At 41.2% G+C, this 12,736-nt stretch overlaps 1 protein-coding gene across 9 annotated transcripts in view; it reads left to right on the top strand.

Moving 5' to 3' along the window:
• DYSF (dysferlin) overlaps positions 1–12,736 on the top strand; it is a 780,712-nt gene that overhangs the window by 358,712 nt on the left and 409,264 nt on the right. For all 9 annotated transcript variants that reach the window (XM_053704344.1, XM_053704350.1, XM_053704349.1 and 6 more), the window contains 2 exons: positions 6,872–6,985; positions 10,291–10,468. In XM_053704344.1, the coding sequence (XP_053560319.1) occupies positions 6,872–6,985; positions 10,291–10,468 (292 nt within the window). The remainder of the gene's footprint in view (positions 1–6,871; positions 6,986–10,290; positions 10,469–12,736) is intronic.

Genomic DNA, 12,736 nt, shown 5'->3' on the forward strand with positions numbered 1-12,736 from the left:
AAATGTGATTTATGTGACAATGACAATGATGCCCAAGATGATTCCTCAAGTGAGGGGAGTAAGCATGGTACTGCATCATTCCCTCCTTCGTCTACACGAGTCTTGCCCACTCAGGAGGCCCCTAGTACATCTAGCGCGCCAATACTCCTTACTATGCAACAATTAACGGCTGTAATGGATAATTCTGTCAAAAACATTTTAGCCAAAATGAACACTTATCAGCGTAAGCGCGACTGCTCTGTTTTAGATACTGAAGAGCATGACGACGCTGATAATAATATTTCTGAAGGGCCCCTAACCCAGTCTGATGGGGCCAGGGAGGTTTTGTCTGAGGGAGAAATTACTGATTCAGGGAACATTTCTCAACAAGCTGAACCTGATGTGATTGCATTTAAATTTAAGTTGGAACATCTCCGCATTCTGCTTAAGGAGGTATTATCCACTCTGGATGATTGTGACAAGTTGGTCATCCCAGAGAAACTATGTAAAATGGACAAGTTCCTAGAGGTGCCGGGGCTCCCAGAAGCTTTTCCTATACCCAAGCGGGTGGCGGACATTGTTAATAAAGAATGGGAAAGGCCCGGTATTCCTTTCGTCCCTCCCCCCATATTTAAAAAATTGTTTCCTATGGTCGACCCCAGAAAGGACTTATGGCAGACAGTCCCCAAGGTCGAGGGAGCGGTTTCCACTTTAAACAAACGCACCACTATACCCATAGAGGATAGTTGTGCTTTCAAAGATCCTATGGATAAAAAATTAGAAGGTTTGCTTAAAAAGATGTTTGTTCAGCAGGGTTACCTTCTACAACCAATTTCATGCATTGTCCCTGTCGCTACAGCCGCATGTTTCTGGTTCGATGAGCTGATAAAGGCGGGTCGATAGTGATTCTCCTCCTTTTGAGGAGATTATGGACAGAATCAATGCTCTCAAATTGGCTAATTCTTTCACCCTAGACGCCACTTTGCAATTGGCTAGGTTAGCGGCTAAGAATTCTGGGTTTGCTATTGTGGCGCGCAGAGCGCTTTGGTTGAAATCTTGGTCGGCTGATGCGTCTTCCAAGAACAAGCTACTTAACATTCCTTTCAAGGGGAAAACGCTGTTTGGCCCTGACTTGAAAGAGATTATCTCTGATATCACTGGGGGTAAGGGCCACGCCCTTCCTCAGGATCGGCCTTTCAAGGCAAAAAATAAACCTAATTTTCGTCCCTTTCGTAGAAACGGACCAGCCCAAGGTGCTACGTCCTCTAAGCAAGAGGGTAATTCTTCTCAAGCCAAGCCAGCTTGGAGACCAATGCAAGGCTGGAACAAGGGAAAGCAGGCCAAGAAACCTGCCACTGCTACCAAGACAGCATGAAATGTTGGCCCCCGATCCGGGACCGGATCTGGTGGGGGGCAGACTCTCTCTCTTCGCTCAGGCTTGGGCAAGAGATGTTCTGGATCCTTGGGCGCTAGAAATAGTCTCCCAAGGTTATCTTCTGGAATTCAAGGGACTTCCCCCAAGGGGGAGGTTCCACAGGTCTCAGTTGTCTTCAGACCACATAAAAAGACAGGCATTCTTACATTGTGTAGAAGACCTGTTAAAAATGGGAGTGATTCATCCTGTTCCATTAAGAGAACAAGGGATGGGGTTCTACTCCAATCTGTTTATAGTTCCCAAGAAAGAGGGAACGTTCAGACCAATCTTAGATCTCAAGATCTTAAACAAGTTTCTCAAGGTTCCATCGTTCAAGATGGAAACCATTCGAACAATTCTTCCTTCCATCCAGGAAGGTCAATTCATGACCACGGTGGATTTAAAGGATGCGTATCTACATATTCCTATCCACAAGGAACATCATCGGTTCCTGAGGTTCGCATTCCTGGACAAACATTACCAGTTCGTGGCGCTTCCTTTCGGATTAGCCACTGCTCCAAGGATTTTCACAAAGGTACTAGGGTCCCTTCTAGCTGTGCTAAGACCAAGGGGCATTGCTGTAGTACCTTACTTGGACGACATTCTGATTCAAGCGTCGTCCCTTCCTCAAGCAAAGGCTCACACGGACATTGTCCTGGCCTTTCTCAGATCTCACGGATGGAAAGTGAACGTGGAAAAGAGTTCTCTATCTCCGTCAACAAGGGTTCCCTTCTTGGGAACCATAATAGACTCCTTAGAAATGAGGATTTTTCTGACAGAGGCCAGAAAAACAAAACTTCTAGACTCTTGTCGGATACTTCATTCCGTTCCTCTTCCTTCCATAGCTCAGTGCATGGAAGTGATCGGGTTGATGGTAGCGGCAATGGACATAGTTCCTTTTGCACGCATTCATCTAAGACCATTACAACTGTGCATGCTCAGTCAGTGGAATGGGGACTATACAGACTTGTCTCCGAAGATACAAGTAAATCAGAGGACCAGAGACTCACTCCGTTGGTGGCTGTCCCTGGACAACCTGTCACGAGGGATGACATTCCGCAGACCAGAGTGGGTCATTGTCACGACCGACGCCAGTCTGATGGGCTGGGGCGCGGTCTGGGGATCCCTGAAAGCTCAGGGTCTTTGGTCTCGGGAAGAATCTCTTCTACCGATAAATATTCTGGAACTGAGAGCGATATTCAATGCTCTCAAGGCTTGGCCTCAGCTAGCGAGGGCCAAGTTCATACGGTTTCAATCAGACAACATGACAACTGTTGCGTACATCAACCATCAGGGGGGAACAAGGAGTTCCCTGGCGATGGAAGAAGTGACCAAAATCATTCTATGGGCGGAGTTTCACTCCTGCCACCTGTCTGCTATCCACATCCCAGGAGTGGAAAATTGGGAAGCGGATTTTCTGAGTCGTCAGACATTGCATCCGGGGGAGTGGGAACTCCATCCGGAAATCTTTGCCCAAGTCACTCAGCTGTGGGGCATTCCAGACATGGATCTGATGGCCTCTCGTCAGAACTTCAAAGTTCCTTGCTACGGGTCCAGATCCAGGGATCCCAAGGCGGCTCTAGTGGATGCACTAGTAGCACCTTGGACCTTCAAACTAGCTTATGTGTTCCCGCCGTTTCCTCTCATCCCCAGGCTGGTAGCCAGGATCAATCAGGAGAGGGCGTCGGTGATCTTGATAGCTCCTGCGTGGCCACGCAGGACTTGGTATGCAGATCTGGTGAATATGTCATCGGCTCCACCTTGGAAGCTACCTTTGAGACGAGACCTTCTTGTTCAGGGTCCGTTCGAACATCCGAATCTGGTTTCACTCCAGCTGACTGCTTGGAGATTGAACGCTTGATCTTATCGAAGCGAGGGTTCTCAGATCCTGTTATCGATACTCTTGTTCAGGCCAGAAAGCCTGTAACTAGAAAGATTTACCACAAAATTTGGAAAAAATATATCTGTTGGTGTGAATCTAAAGGATTCCCTTGGGACAAGGTTAAGATTCCTAGGATTCTATCCTTCCTTCAAGAAGGATTGGAAAAAGGTTTATCTGCAAGTTCCCTGAAGGGACAGATTTCTGCCTTGTCTGTGTTACTTCACAAAAAGCTGGCCGCTGTGCCAGATGTTCAAGCTTTTGTTCAGGCTCTGGTTAGAATTAAGCCTGTTTACAAACCTTTGACTCCTCCTTGGAGTCTCAATTTAGTTCTTTCAGTTCTTCAGGGGGTTCCGTTTGAACCCTTGCATTCCGTTGATATTAAGTTATTATCTTGGAAAGTTTTGTTTTTAGTTGCAATTTCTTCTGCTAGAAGAGTTTCAGAATTATCTGCTCTGCAGTGTTCTCCTCCTTATCTGGTGTTCCATGCAGATAAGGTGGTTTTACGTACTAAACCTGGTTTTCTTCCAAAAGTTGTTTCTAACAAAAACATTAACCAGGAGATTATCGTACCTTCTCTGTGTCCGAAACCAGTTTCGAAGAAGGAACGTTTGTTGCACAATTTGGATGTTGTTCGCGCTCTAAAATTCTATTTAGATGCTACAAAGGATTTTAGACAAACATCTTCCTTGTTTGTTGTTTATTCCGGTAAAAGGAGAGGTCAAAAAGCAACTTCTACCTCTCTCTCTTTTTGGATTAAAAGCATCATCAGATTGGCTTACGAGACTGCCGGACGGCAGCCTCCCGAAAGAATCACAGCTCATTCCACTAGGGCTGTGGCTTCCACATGGGCCTTCAAGAACGAGGCTTCTGTTGATCAGATATGTAGGGCAGCGACTTGGTCTTCACTGCACACTTTTACCAAATTTTACAAGTTTGATACTTTTGCTTCTTCTGAGGCTATTTTTGGGAGAAAGGTTTTGCAAGCCGTGGTGCCTTCCATTTAGGTGACCTGATTTGCTCCCTCCCTTCATCCGTGTCCTAAAGCTTTGGTATTGGTTCCCACAAGTAAGGATGACGCCGTGGACCGGACACACCTATGTTGGAGAAAACAGAATTTATGTTTACCTGATAAATTACTTTCTCCAACGGTGTGTCCGGTCCACGGCCCGCCCTGGTTTTTTTAATCAGGTCTGATAATTTATTTTCTTTAACTACAGTCACCACGGTACCATATGGTTTCTCCTATGCAAATATTCCTCCTTAACGTCGGTCGAATGACTGGGGTAGGCGGAGCCTAGGAGGGATCATGTGACCAGCTTTGCTGGGCTCTTTGCCATTTCCTGTTGGGGAAGAGAATATCCCACAAGTAAGGATGACGCCGTGGACCGGACACACCGTTGGAGAAAGTAATTTATCAGGTAAACATAAATTCTGTTTTTTGCCGGAATAAAAATGGAAGTAAAAGCTCCCTGTTAATGTTTATTGACTGATAGGTACTTCCTGTTTATGCTCATTGGCTGATAGCTACATCCTGTTAATGTTCATTGGCTGATAGATATTTCTTGTTTATGCTCATTGTTTGATAGGTACTTCCTGTTAATGTTGATTGGCTGATAGGTATTTCCTGGTGATGCTCATTGACTAATAGGTACTTCCTGTTAATGTTGATTGGCTGATAGGTATTTCCTGGTGATGCTCATCGGCTAATTGGTACTTCCTGTTAATGTTGATTGGCTGATAATTACTTCCTGTTAATGTTGATTGTTTGATAGGTACTTCCTGTTAATGTGGATTGGCTGATAGGTACTTCCTGTTAAAGTTGATTGTTTGATAGGTACTTCCTGTTAATGTGGATTGGCTTATAGGTACTTCCTGTTAATGTTGATTGTTTGATAGGTACTTCCTGTTAATGAGGATTGGCTGATAGGTACTTCCTGTTGATGCTCATCAGCTGATAGGTACTTCCTGTTAATGTTGATTGGCTGATAGCTATTTCCTGTTAATGTTGATTGTTTGATAGGTACTTCCTGTTAATGTTCATTGGCTGATAGATACTTCCTGTTGATGCTCATTGGCTGATAGGTACTTCCTATTAATGTTCACTGGCTGATATGTATTTCCTGTTGATGCTCATCGGCTGATAGGTACTTCCTGTTAATGTTGATTGGCTGATAGGTACTTCCTGTTGATGCTCATTGGCTGATAGGTACTTCCTGCTAAAGCATATTGAGCAGTAGTTGGGAGTTAACAGGGGCGTATTATGGCCTAGGCCAGCAAGGCCGGTGCCTAGGGCAGCAGATTTGGGAGGGGCAGCACATCTGCCTTATCCTCTCTCTAAAAGCCAGCACACAGTACTGTGAGTGATAAAGTGCAGGCTCTTACAGAGAAGACAAGGCATGTGCGCTGATTAAGGTCGCTCTTCACAGGCAGTGCTCCTTTAAACCGTTGCTTCATTTAGAGCCACTGGCATTTTTGTAGTGGAAAAAGTTCTTGGTGAGAAACTTGCCCGGGGATATGCTTGCAAGGTGAGGCTGGAGGAGAAGACCTTGTGCTGGTATGCTGCCTCCTCTTGTCAGCTTTGGTGGGTCTGTGAGTGCAGTGCTTACAGCAGCTAACAGACTGGATGCGTCTGTGCACTGCTTAGATCATCTTGTGATGTCTAATCATAAACTCTAATTGCTAACTTTCTCTGCATTCATGAACCCACAGAGAAAATAGTAAACGGACACTCCTTGAATGATGGTAATTACTGTATGTTGTTGCATGTGAAGGGCAGTGATTGTTTCAAAGTGTATTGTTCTTTCCCTCCATTCCTTTTCTCTCTCTTCTTTCCCTTTCTACCTCAACTCCCTCCCTTTCTTCCCCTCCCTCCCTCCCTCCCTCCCTCCCTTCTTTTTCTCAACTCCCTCCCTTGCTCCCTTCTTTCCCTCCCGCCTTTCTCCTCCCCTCCCCATGCTTCTCTTCTCTCTCTCCCCCTTTTTTCCCCTTTTTTCCCCTCCCCTTCTTGAGATGCCTTTCAACCCACCTGTATGCAAGCGTTTTGCTAGCCCATTTTCTTTTGAATTGTTATGAAAAGAAAAAAACTGACCCAAAAAAATATTAAGGGGGCAGTAGAATTTTGAGTGCCTAGGGCAGCACAAAACCTAAATACGCCACTGTCTACAAATAAACAACTGATACAGCTGTCTTAGTTGCAATATAAATGTACAACATTTTACTTCACATTTCAACCTGTTTACACGCAGCTCGTTCATATGGACGTCCCATTGATATATTAATTTGCATTACTGAATTTTAGTAGGATACAAAATGCAGGAAATGACATCATTCAATTATTGCATAATGTACAATACATGAATACGACACAAATAAAGTTATAAGTTGTTTTGTTTGTTTTTGGAAGACAAGCTGACGTTGTAATTTCTTCGTCATAATTTGTGTGGGTGCTTTACAGATTTTTTTTTATTTGTGTGTAAAAACCTCATCAGATCACTTGGTTACAGTTGACATATCTTGTTTTTTTTACTGGTCCCCTGTCTATCTCATCAGAACATGAAAAAAAAAGAAAATAATGAATATATTTTTTTTGCTAAAAGGGGGAAGGCGTAGCCTATCGGGGACGGATTCTCATGGAACTCGAAACCAAGCTGGTGGAGCAGACTGAGCAGAAAGTAGAAGACATTCCTTCAGATGATATCTTACGAGTAGAGGTAATAAAATAAACGCTTGCATAGAAAAAACAGCCTGGCTAAACGATGCTTGCGTTGAGGGTTTCTTCTTAATCAGGAAACCATAAAATATCCTAATTGGTCTAAAGATGCCTTATTCCAGTAGGTAGAAGTCATATGCAGGAGGCTAATTTGTTATTGCTTTTCCTCAAACAAGTAATAAATCTGGGAAATAGTTTTGATGGACTATGTGAAGCAATCGTACAAATTCCCTTCACTCTATTAATCTGTTTGGATATTCGTTATGGTCGGCCATGGTACATTTCATAGGTTTGTCTGAAGTGTAATATCATGTGCCAGAAGGACATGCAGTTATATGCATGGTATTGATTTAAAGGGACATTAAAGTAAATATTAAAGTTAAATTATTCAGATAGCGCATGCAATTTAAAAAAACATAAACAACTTTCTATTTTAATTCTGTTATCAAATTGACTTTGTTCTCTTGGTATCCTTTGCTAAATAGTAAACATAGGTTCATAGGAGCTCAGGGGCATCTTTACAACTCTATGGCAGCAATGTTTGCAACAATGTAAAACATTTTTTTTAATTAGACTGAAGCTTTTTTTTGTAAAACAGCTTGGCAAATTAACAATTGTAAAAAGACAGCTGCTAATTCTTTAAAGGGACAGTCTAGTCCAAAATAAACTTTCATGATTCAGATAGGGCATGTAATTTTAAACAATTTTCCAATTTACTTTTATCACCAATATTGCTTTGTTCTCTTGGTATTCTTAGTTGAAAGCTTAAAGGGACAGTAAACCTCAAAAATAATGTTATATAATTCTGCACATAGTGCAGAATTATATAACATTATATTAGCCTTATCTGTATAAAACGTAATATTCCCTTTTAATTTTAAAAAATCCCAGCTGTTTTACAGACCCGCTCTCTGCTGAGCGGGTCTGTTTTATTCACACAGCGCATCGGGCCAGCTGTATAATCACAGCCCGGCCCGACCGCGCCATTATACACAGTGCAGCTCGCTCCTGCTGTCAGACAGAGCAGGAGCGAGCTGCACTTAGTGTTATGGCACGGTCGGGCCGGGCTGTGACTATACAGCTGGCCCGATGCACTGTGTGAATAAAACAGACCCGCTCAGCAGCTGAGCGGGTCTGTAAAACAGCCGGGTTTTTTTTAAATTATAAGGGAATATTACGTTTTATACAGATAAGGCTAATATAATGTTATATAATTCTGCACTATGTGCAGAATTATATAACATTATTTTTAAGGTTTATTGACACTTTAACCTAGGGGGTTCATATGCTAATTTTTTAGACCTTGAAGGCCGCCTCTTAAGAATGCATTTTAACAGGTTTTTCACCACTAGAGGGTGTTAGTTCATGTGTTTCATATAGATAACACTGTGCTCATGAACGTGAAGTTACCTGGGAGCCATTACTGATTGGCTAAACTGCAAGTCTGTCAAAAGAACTGAAATAAGGCGTCAGTTTGCAGAGGCTTAGATACAAAGTAATCACACAGGTAAAATGTGTATTATTATTGTTGGTTATGCAAAACTGGGGAATGGGTAATAAAGGGATTATCTATCTTTTAAAACAATAACAATTCTGATGTAGACTGTCCCTTTAAGGAGTGTGCACGTTCTTATGTGCACATTTTCTGAGGCAACAGCTCCTTATGGGCACGTGTAATGGTTCACAGCTCATATTCATATATTAGTCTGTGATTGGCTGATGCCTCCACCTCATACAGGGGGGAGTGAAATGAAAGGAAACTTTTGAATTCCTCATACAAAAAATCTACTGCTTGTTTAAAATGTAAAATTGTTATTGCGTTGTATTATTAGTAAAGTGATGGTAAAATTTTCCCTTGGTATAAACAGATCCGAAATGTAAGCGATATTTTAGATGCAGTATTATTAATTCATCAGTTGTAATGAAGATGCACTTTAACTTACTTTTTAATGTGGTGCTGAAATTCAAATACCACGCGCTACGTCCACCCACTTCAAAACAAATTTTGTTTGTGAGCTAAAGGTTTGAACTGTCTCCACTCTGTATTACTAGTTATACACACAGAGCACTAATTACATTGCCCCTGGTCCCATTAAATGGTCAATTGTTATTGTTTGCAAAGATGAATAATCCCTTTATTACCCATTCCCCAGTTTTGCATAACCAGCACTGTTATATTAATATCATTTTAACCTCTATAATTACCTTGTATCTAAGCCCCTGCAGACTTCTGCCATCTTGTAGTTTGCTTATTGATGCATCTTGGGATAGAAGCAGTGCACTTTAACAGATCAGCGTTGTAACTGATTTTTTTGACACCTCTACATTGCACTTTGGAATAGCTGCGCAACAGAAAGCAAAAGCTTTCCATATTTGCAGTTTTATATGCTCATTCTCAAAGTTACATAACAAATGCACAATAAGGCTTGTCAAGAAGACAACAATATCACTGATCTGTGAGTGCGCACTGCTTCTGTCACATGGTGTAACAAAACCTAAACTCTAAAATGGCGGTGCCCAGTGTGAAGATGCAGAACTTCACTTACCAGCATTTGTAAAGGGTTAAAATAAGATCGGCTTTAAAGAGAGCTGTAGGCATAAGATAAAAACAATACCATGGTGAGTAGTAACCCTGCAACTGTAATTGTACCCAGCAGTTTAATGTCCCTTTAAATATACATAGTAAAACGACTTTGTTATATATGTTCATTATTTATTTTGCCCCCTTTTCCTGTATTTGAAGTCTGAAAATTGTGGATTTTCTAGTCGTGAAAACTGAAAGAGCACATGACAAATTTCACAAGCATAACCCTGTCACATATCTGTCCCTAATTTGCAGTTTGTTATCTTATCATTCCTGCTGTATCCAAACAATGTTTTTTTTTGTTAAGGTAATTACAGTGGCAAGCCCAGTCATCGTTAGACTCAAGTCCAAATTGAAAAGTGGTGGCTGGAGTTTAACCACTAAAACAATTAGCAGCAAACAAGATGTTAATTTGTTCTTCTAATGTTCAGATTCTGCTGATATGTTAATCTCAAGACTGCAGAATTTTTTTATAATTATAAATTACTTACTGTCCTATGTCACCTTAACCCCCTCCCTATCTGTAACCTTATTTGAGTAAAGATGCCCTCCTGCAAGTAAGAGATAATGTTTGTGGGTCCTAAAGCTTATATTGTGTGGCTGGATACTGCCTTACCATACTATATCTTATAACTAGACATACTTTATGAGTATACACCAGCTCCTTTATTAAACTAATGTATACATCATTTTTAGAATATTCCTATTGGCTTTCTCCACAGAAATTTATGCGCAGACGTAAATATTGTTTATTCGCTGCTTTCTACTCGGCCACCATGCTTCAGGATGTAGATGATGCCATCCAGTTTGAGGTCAGCATCGGCAACTATGGCAACAAGTTTGACACAACCTGTTTACCTTTGGCATCTACCACGCAGTACAGCCGAGCTGTGTTTGACGGTAAGAAGCTACAATAGTAGCTTTGTGTCGGTTACAAACTGACACAGTCCAGAGACATAACAGGCATTAAATGAATAAATATGACACAGCAGAATAAATATGTGAGCCACTCTCTACTATTGGGTTTAATTGCTAATAACTGATGCAAAATATTCACAGTTCATAAACTGTTCTTGTTGCTTACAGTAACCACGCAATATAATAGGGAAGATTGATTTGTGGCTACAACTGTACTGTAATGGGACACCAAGATAAAACTGGTCAGCCACAGATTAGTAAAAACTGCATTAAAGGGACACTAAACCCACATTTTTTCATTCATGATTCAGATAGAGCAGCGATTTTAAGCCACTTTCTAATTGACTCCTATTATCAATTTTTCTTCGTCCTCTTGCTATCTTTATTTAAAAAGCAGGAATTTAAAGCTTAGGAGCCAGTCCATTTTAGGTCCATCACCCTGGATAGTGTTTGCTTATTGGTGGCTACATTTAGCCACCCATAAGCAAGCGTAACCCAGGTTCTGAACCAAAAATGGGCTGGCTCATAAGCTTTAAATTCCTGCTTTTTAAATAAAGATAGCAATAGAACGAAGAAAAATTGATAATAGGAGTCAATTAGAAAGTTACTGAAAATTGTATGCTCTATCTGAATCATTAAATAATAAAATTGGGTTTAGTATCCCTTTAAAAGGCCTCAAATTGCCTAACCTTAGTCTAGGTATTTTCCTTTTTAATAGAGAATTGTAGTGCACTCTAGAGAAGTGGAGAGGGAGGGCCTGATGATCGAAAGCTTGCTGCTCAGGTGAGATGATCTAAAATGATCCTCCAGCACTGCAAGATCCCTAGTTAAATTCTTTAAAGGCAGACTTTGCTATACTGCTCCAAGGGGCATTCCCTGCATTTCTGTATTTAAAGGAGAGAAAAGCCCAGTGCAATATAGTACTGCATGACATTAGAGTGCTGCTGCATTTACACTTTGTGCTTTGTATTCTATGTTACTTTACACTTTTATGCAATGTAATTTGTACAAGATGCCCAGAAATATACGAAGTATGATCTTAATTTGTTAAAGAAACACAGAAACTTTGAAAACATAATCAGCATTTGTAAAATCACTGCTGGATCAAAATGTAAATGTATTAAACTATAAAAGAGAAATTGCAAAGCTTAAATGCAATAATAAAAGGATCAAATCTGAAGTATAAAGTAATATAAAATACAAAGCACAAAGTTTAAGTGTAACAAAGCTCTCAATCATGCAGTGCTATATTGCACTGGGTTTGTCTCTCCTTTGTCTATAGGAATGAGAGAGATCATGCAGTGCTATATTGCACTGGGTTTGTCTCTCCTTTGTCTATAGGAATGAGAGAGATCATGCAGTGCTATATTGCACTGGGCTTGCCTCTCCTTTGTCTATAGGAATGAGAGAGATCATGCAGTGCTATATTGCACTGGGTTTGTCTCTCCTTTGTCTATAGGAATGAGAGAGATCATGCAGTGCTATATTGCACTGGGTTTGTCTCTCCTTTGTCTATAGGAATGAGAGAGATCATGCAGTGCTATATTGCACTGGGTTTGTCTCTCCTTTGTCTATAGAAATGAGAGAGATCATGCAGTGCTATATTGCACTGGGTTTGTCTCTCCTTTGTCTATAGGAATGAGAGAGATCATGCAGTGCTATATTGCACTGGGTTTGTCTCTCCTTTGTCTATAGAAATGAGAGAGATCATGCAGTGCTATATTGCACTGGGTTTGTCTCTCCTTTGTCTATAGGAATGAGAGAGATCATGCAGTGCTATATTGCACTGGGTTTGTCTCTCCTTTGTCTATAGAAATGAGAGAGATCATGCAGTGCTATATTGCACTGGGTTTGTCTCTCCTTTGTCTATAGGAATGAGAGAGATCATGCAGTGCTATATTGCACTGGGTTTGTCTCACCTTTGTCTATAGGAATGAGAGAGATCATGCAGTGCTATATTGCACTGGGCTTGCCTCTCCTTTGTCTATAGGAATGAGAGAGATCATGCAGTGCTATATTGCACTGGGTTTGTCTCTCCTTTGTCTATAGGAATGAGAGAGATCATGCAGTGCTATATTGCACTGGGGTTGTCTCTCCTTTGTCTATAGAAATGAGAGAGATCATGCAGTGCTATATTGCACTGGGTTTGTCTCTCCTTTGTCTATAGGAATGAGAGAGATCATGCAGTGCTATATTGCACTGGGTTTGTCTCTCCTTTGTCTATAGAAATGAGAGAGATCATGCAGTGCT

This window comes from Bombina bombina, chromosome 2 (assembly GCF_027579735.1).
Source record: "Bombina bombina isolate aBomBom1 chromosome 2, aBomBom1.pri, whole genome shotgun sequence".
Lineage (NCBI taxonomy): Eukaryota > Metazoa > Chordata > Amphibia > Anura > Bombinatoridae > Bombina > Bombina bombina.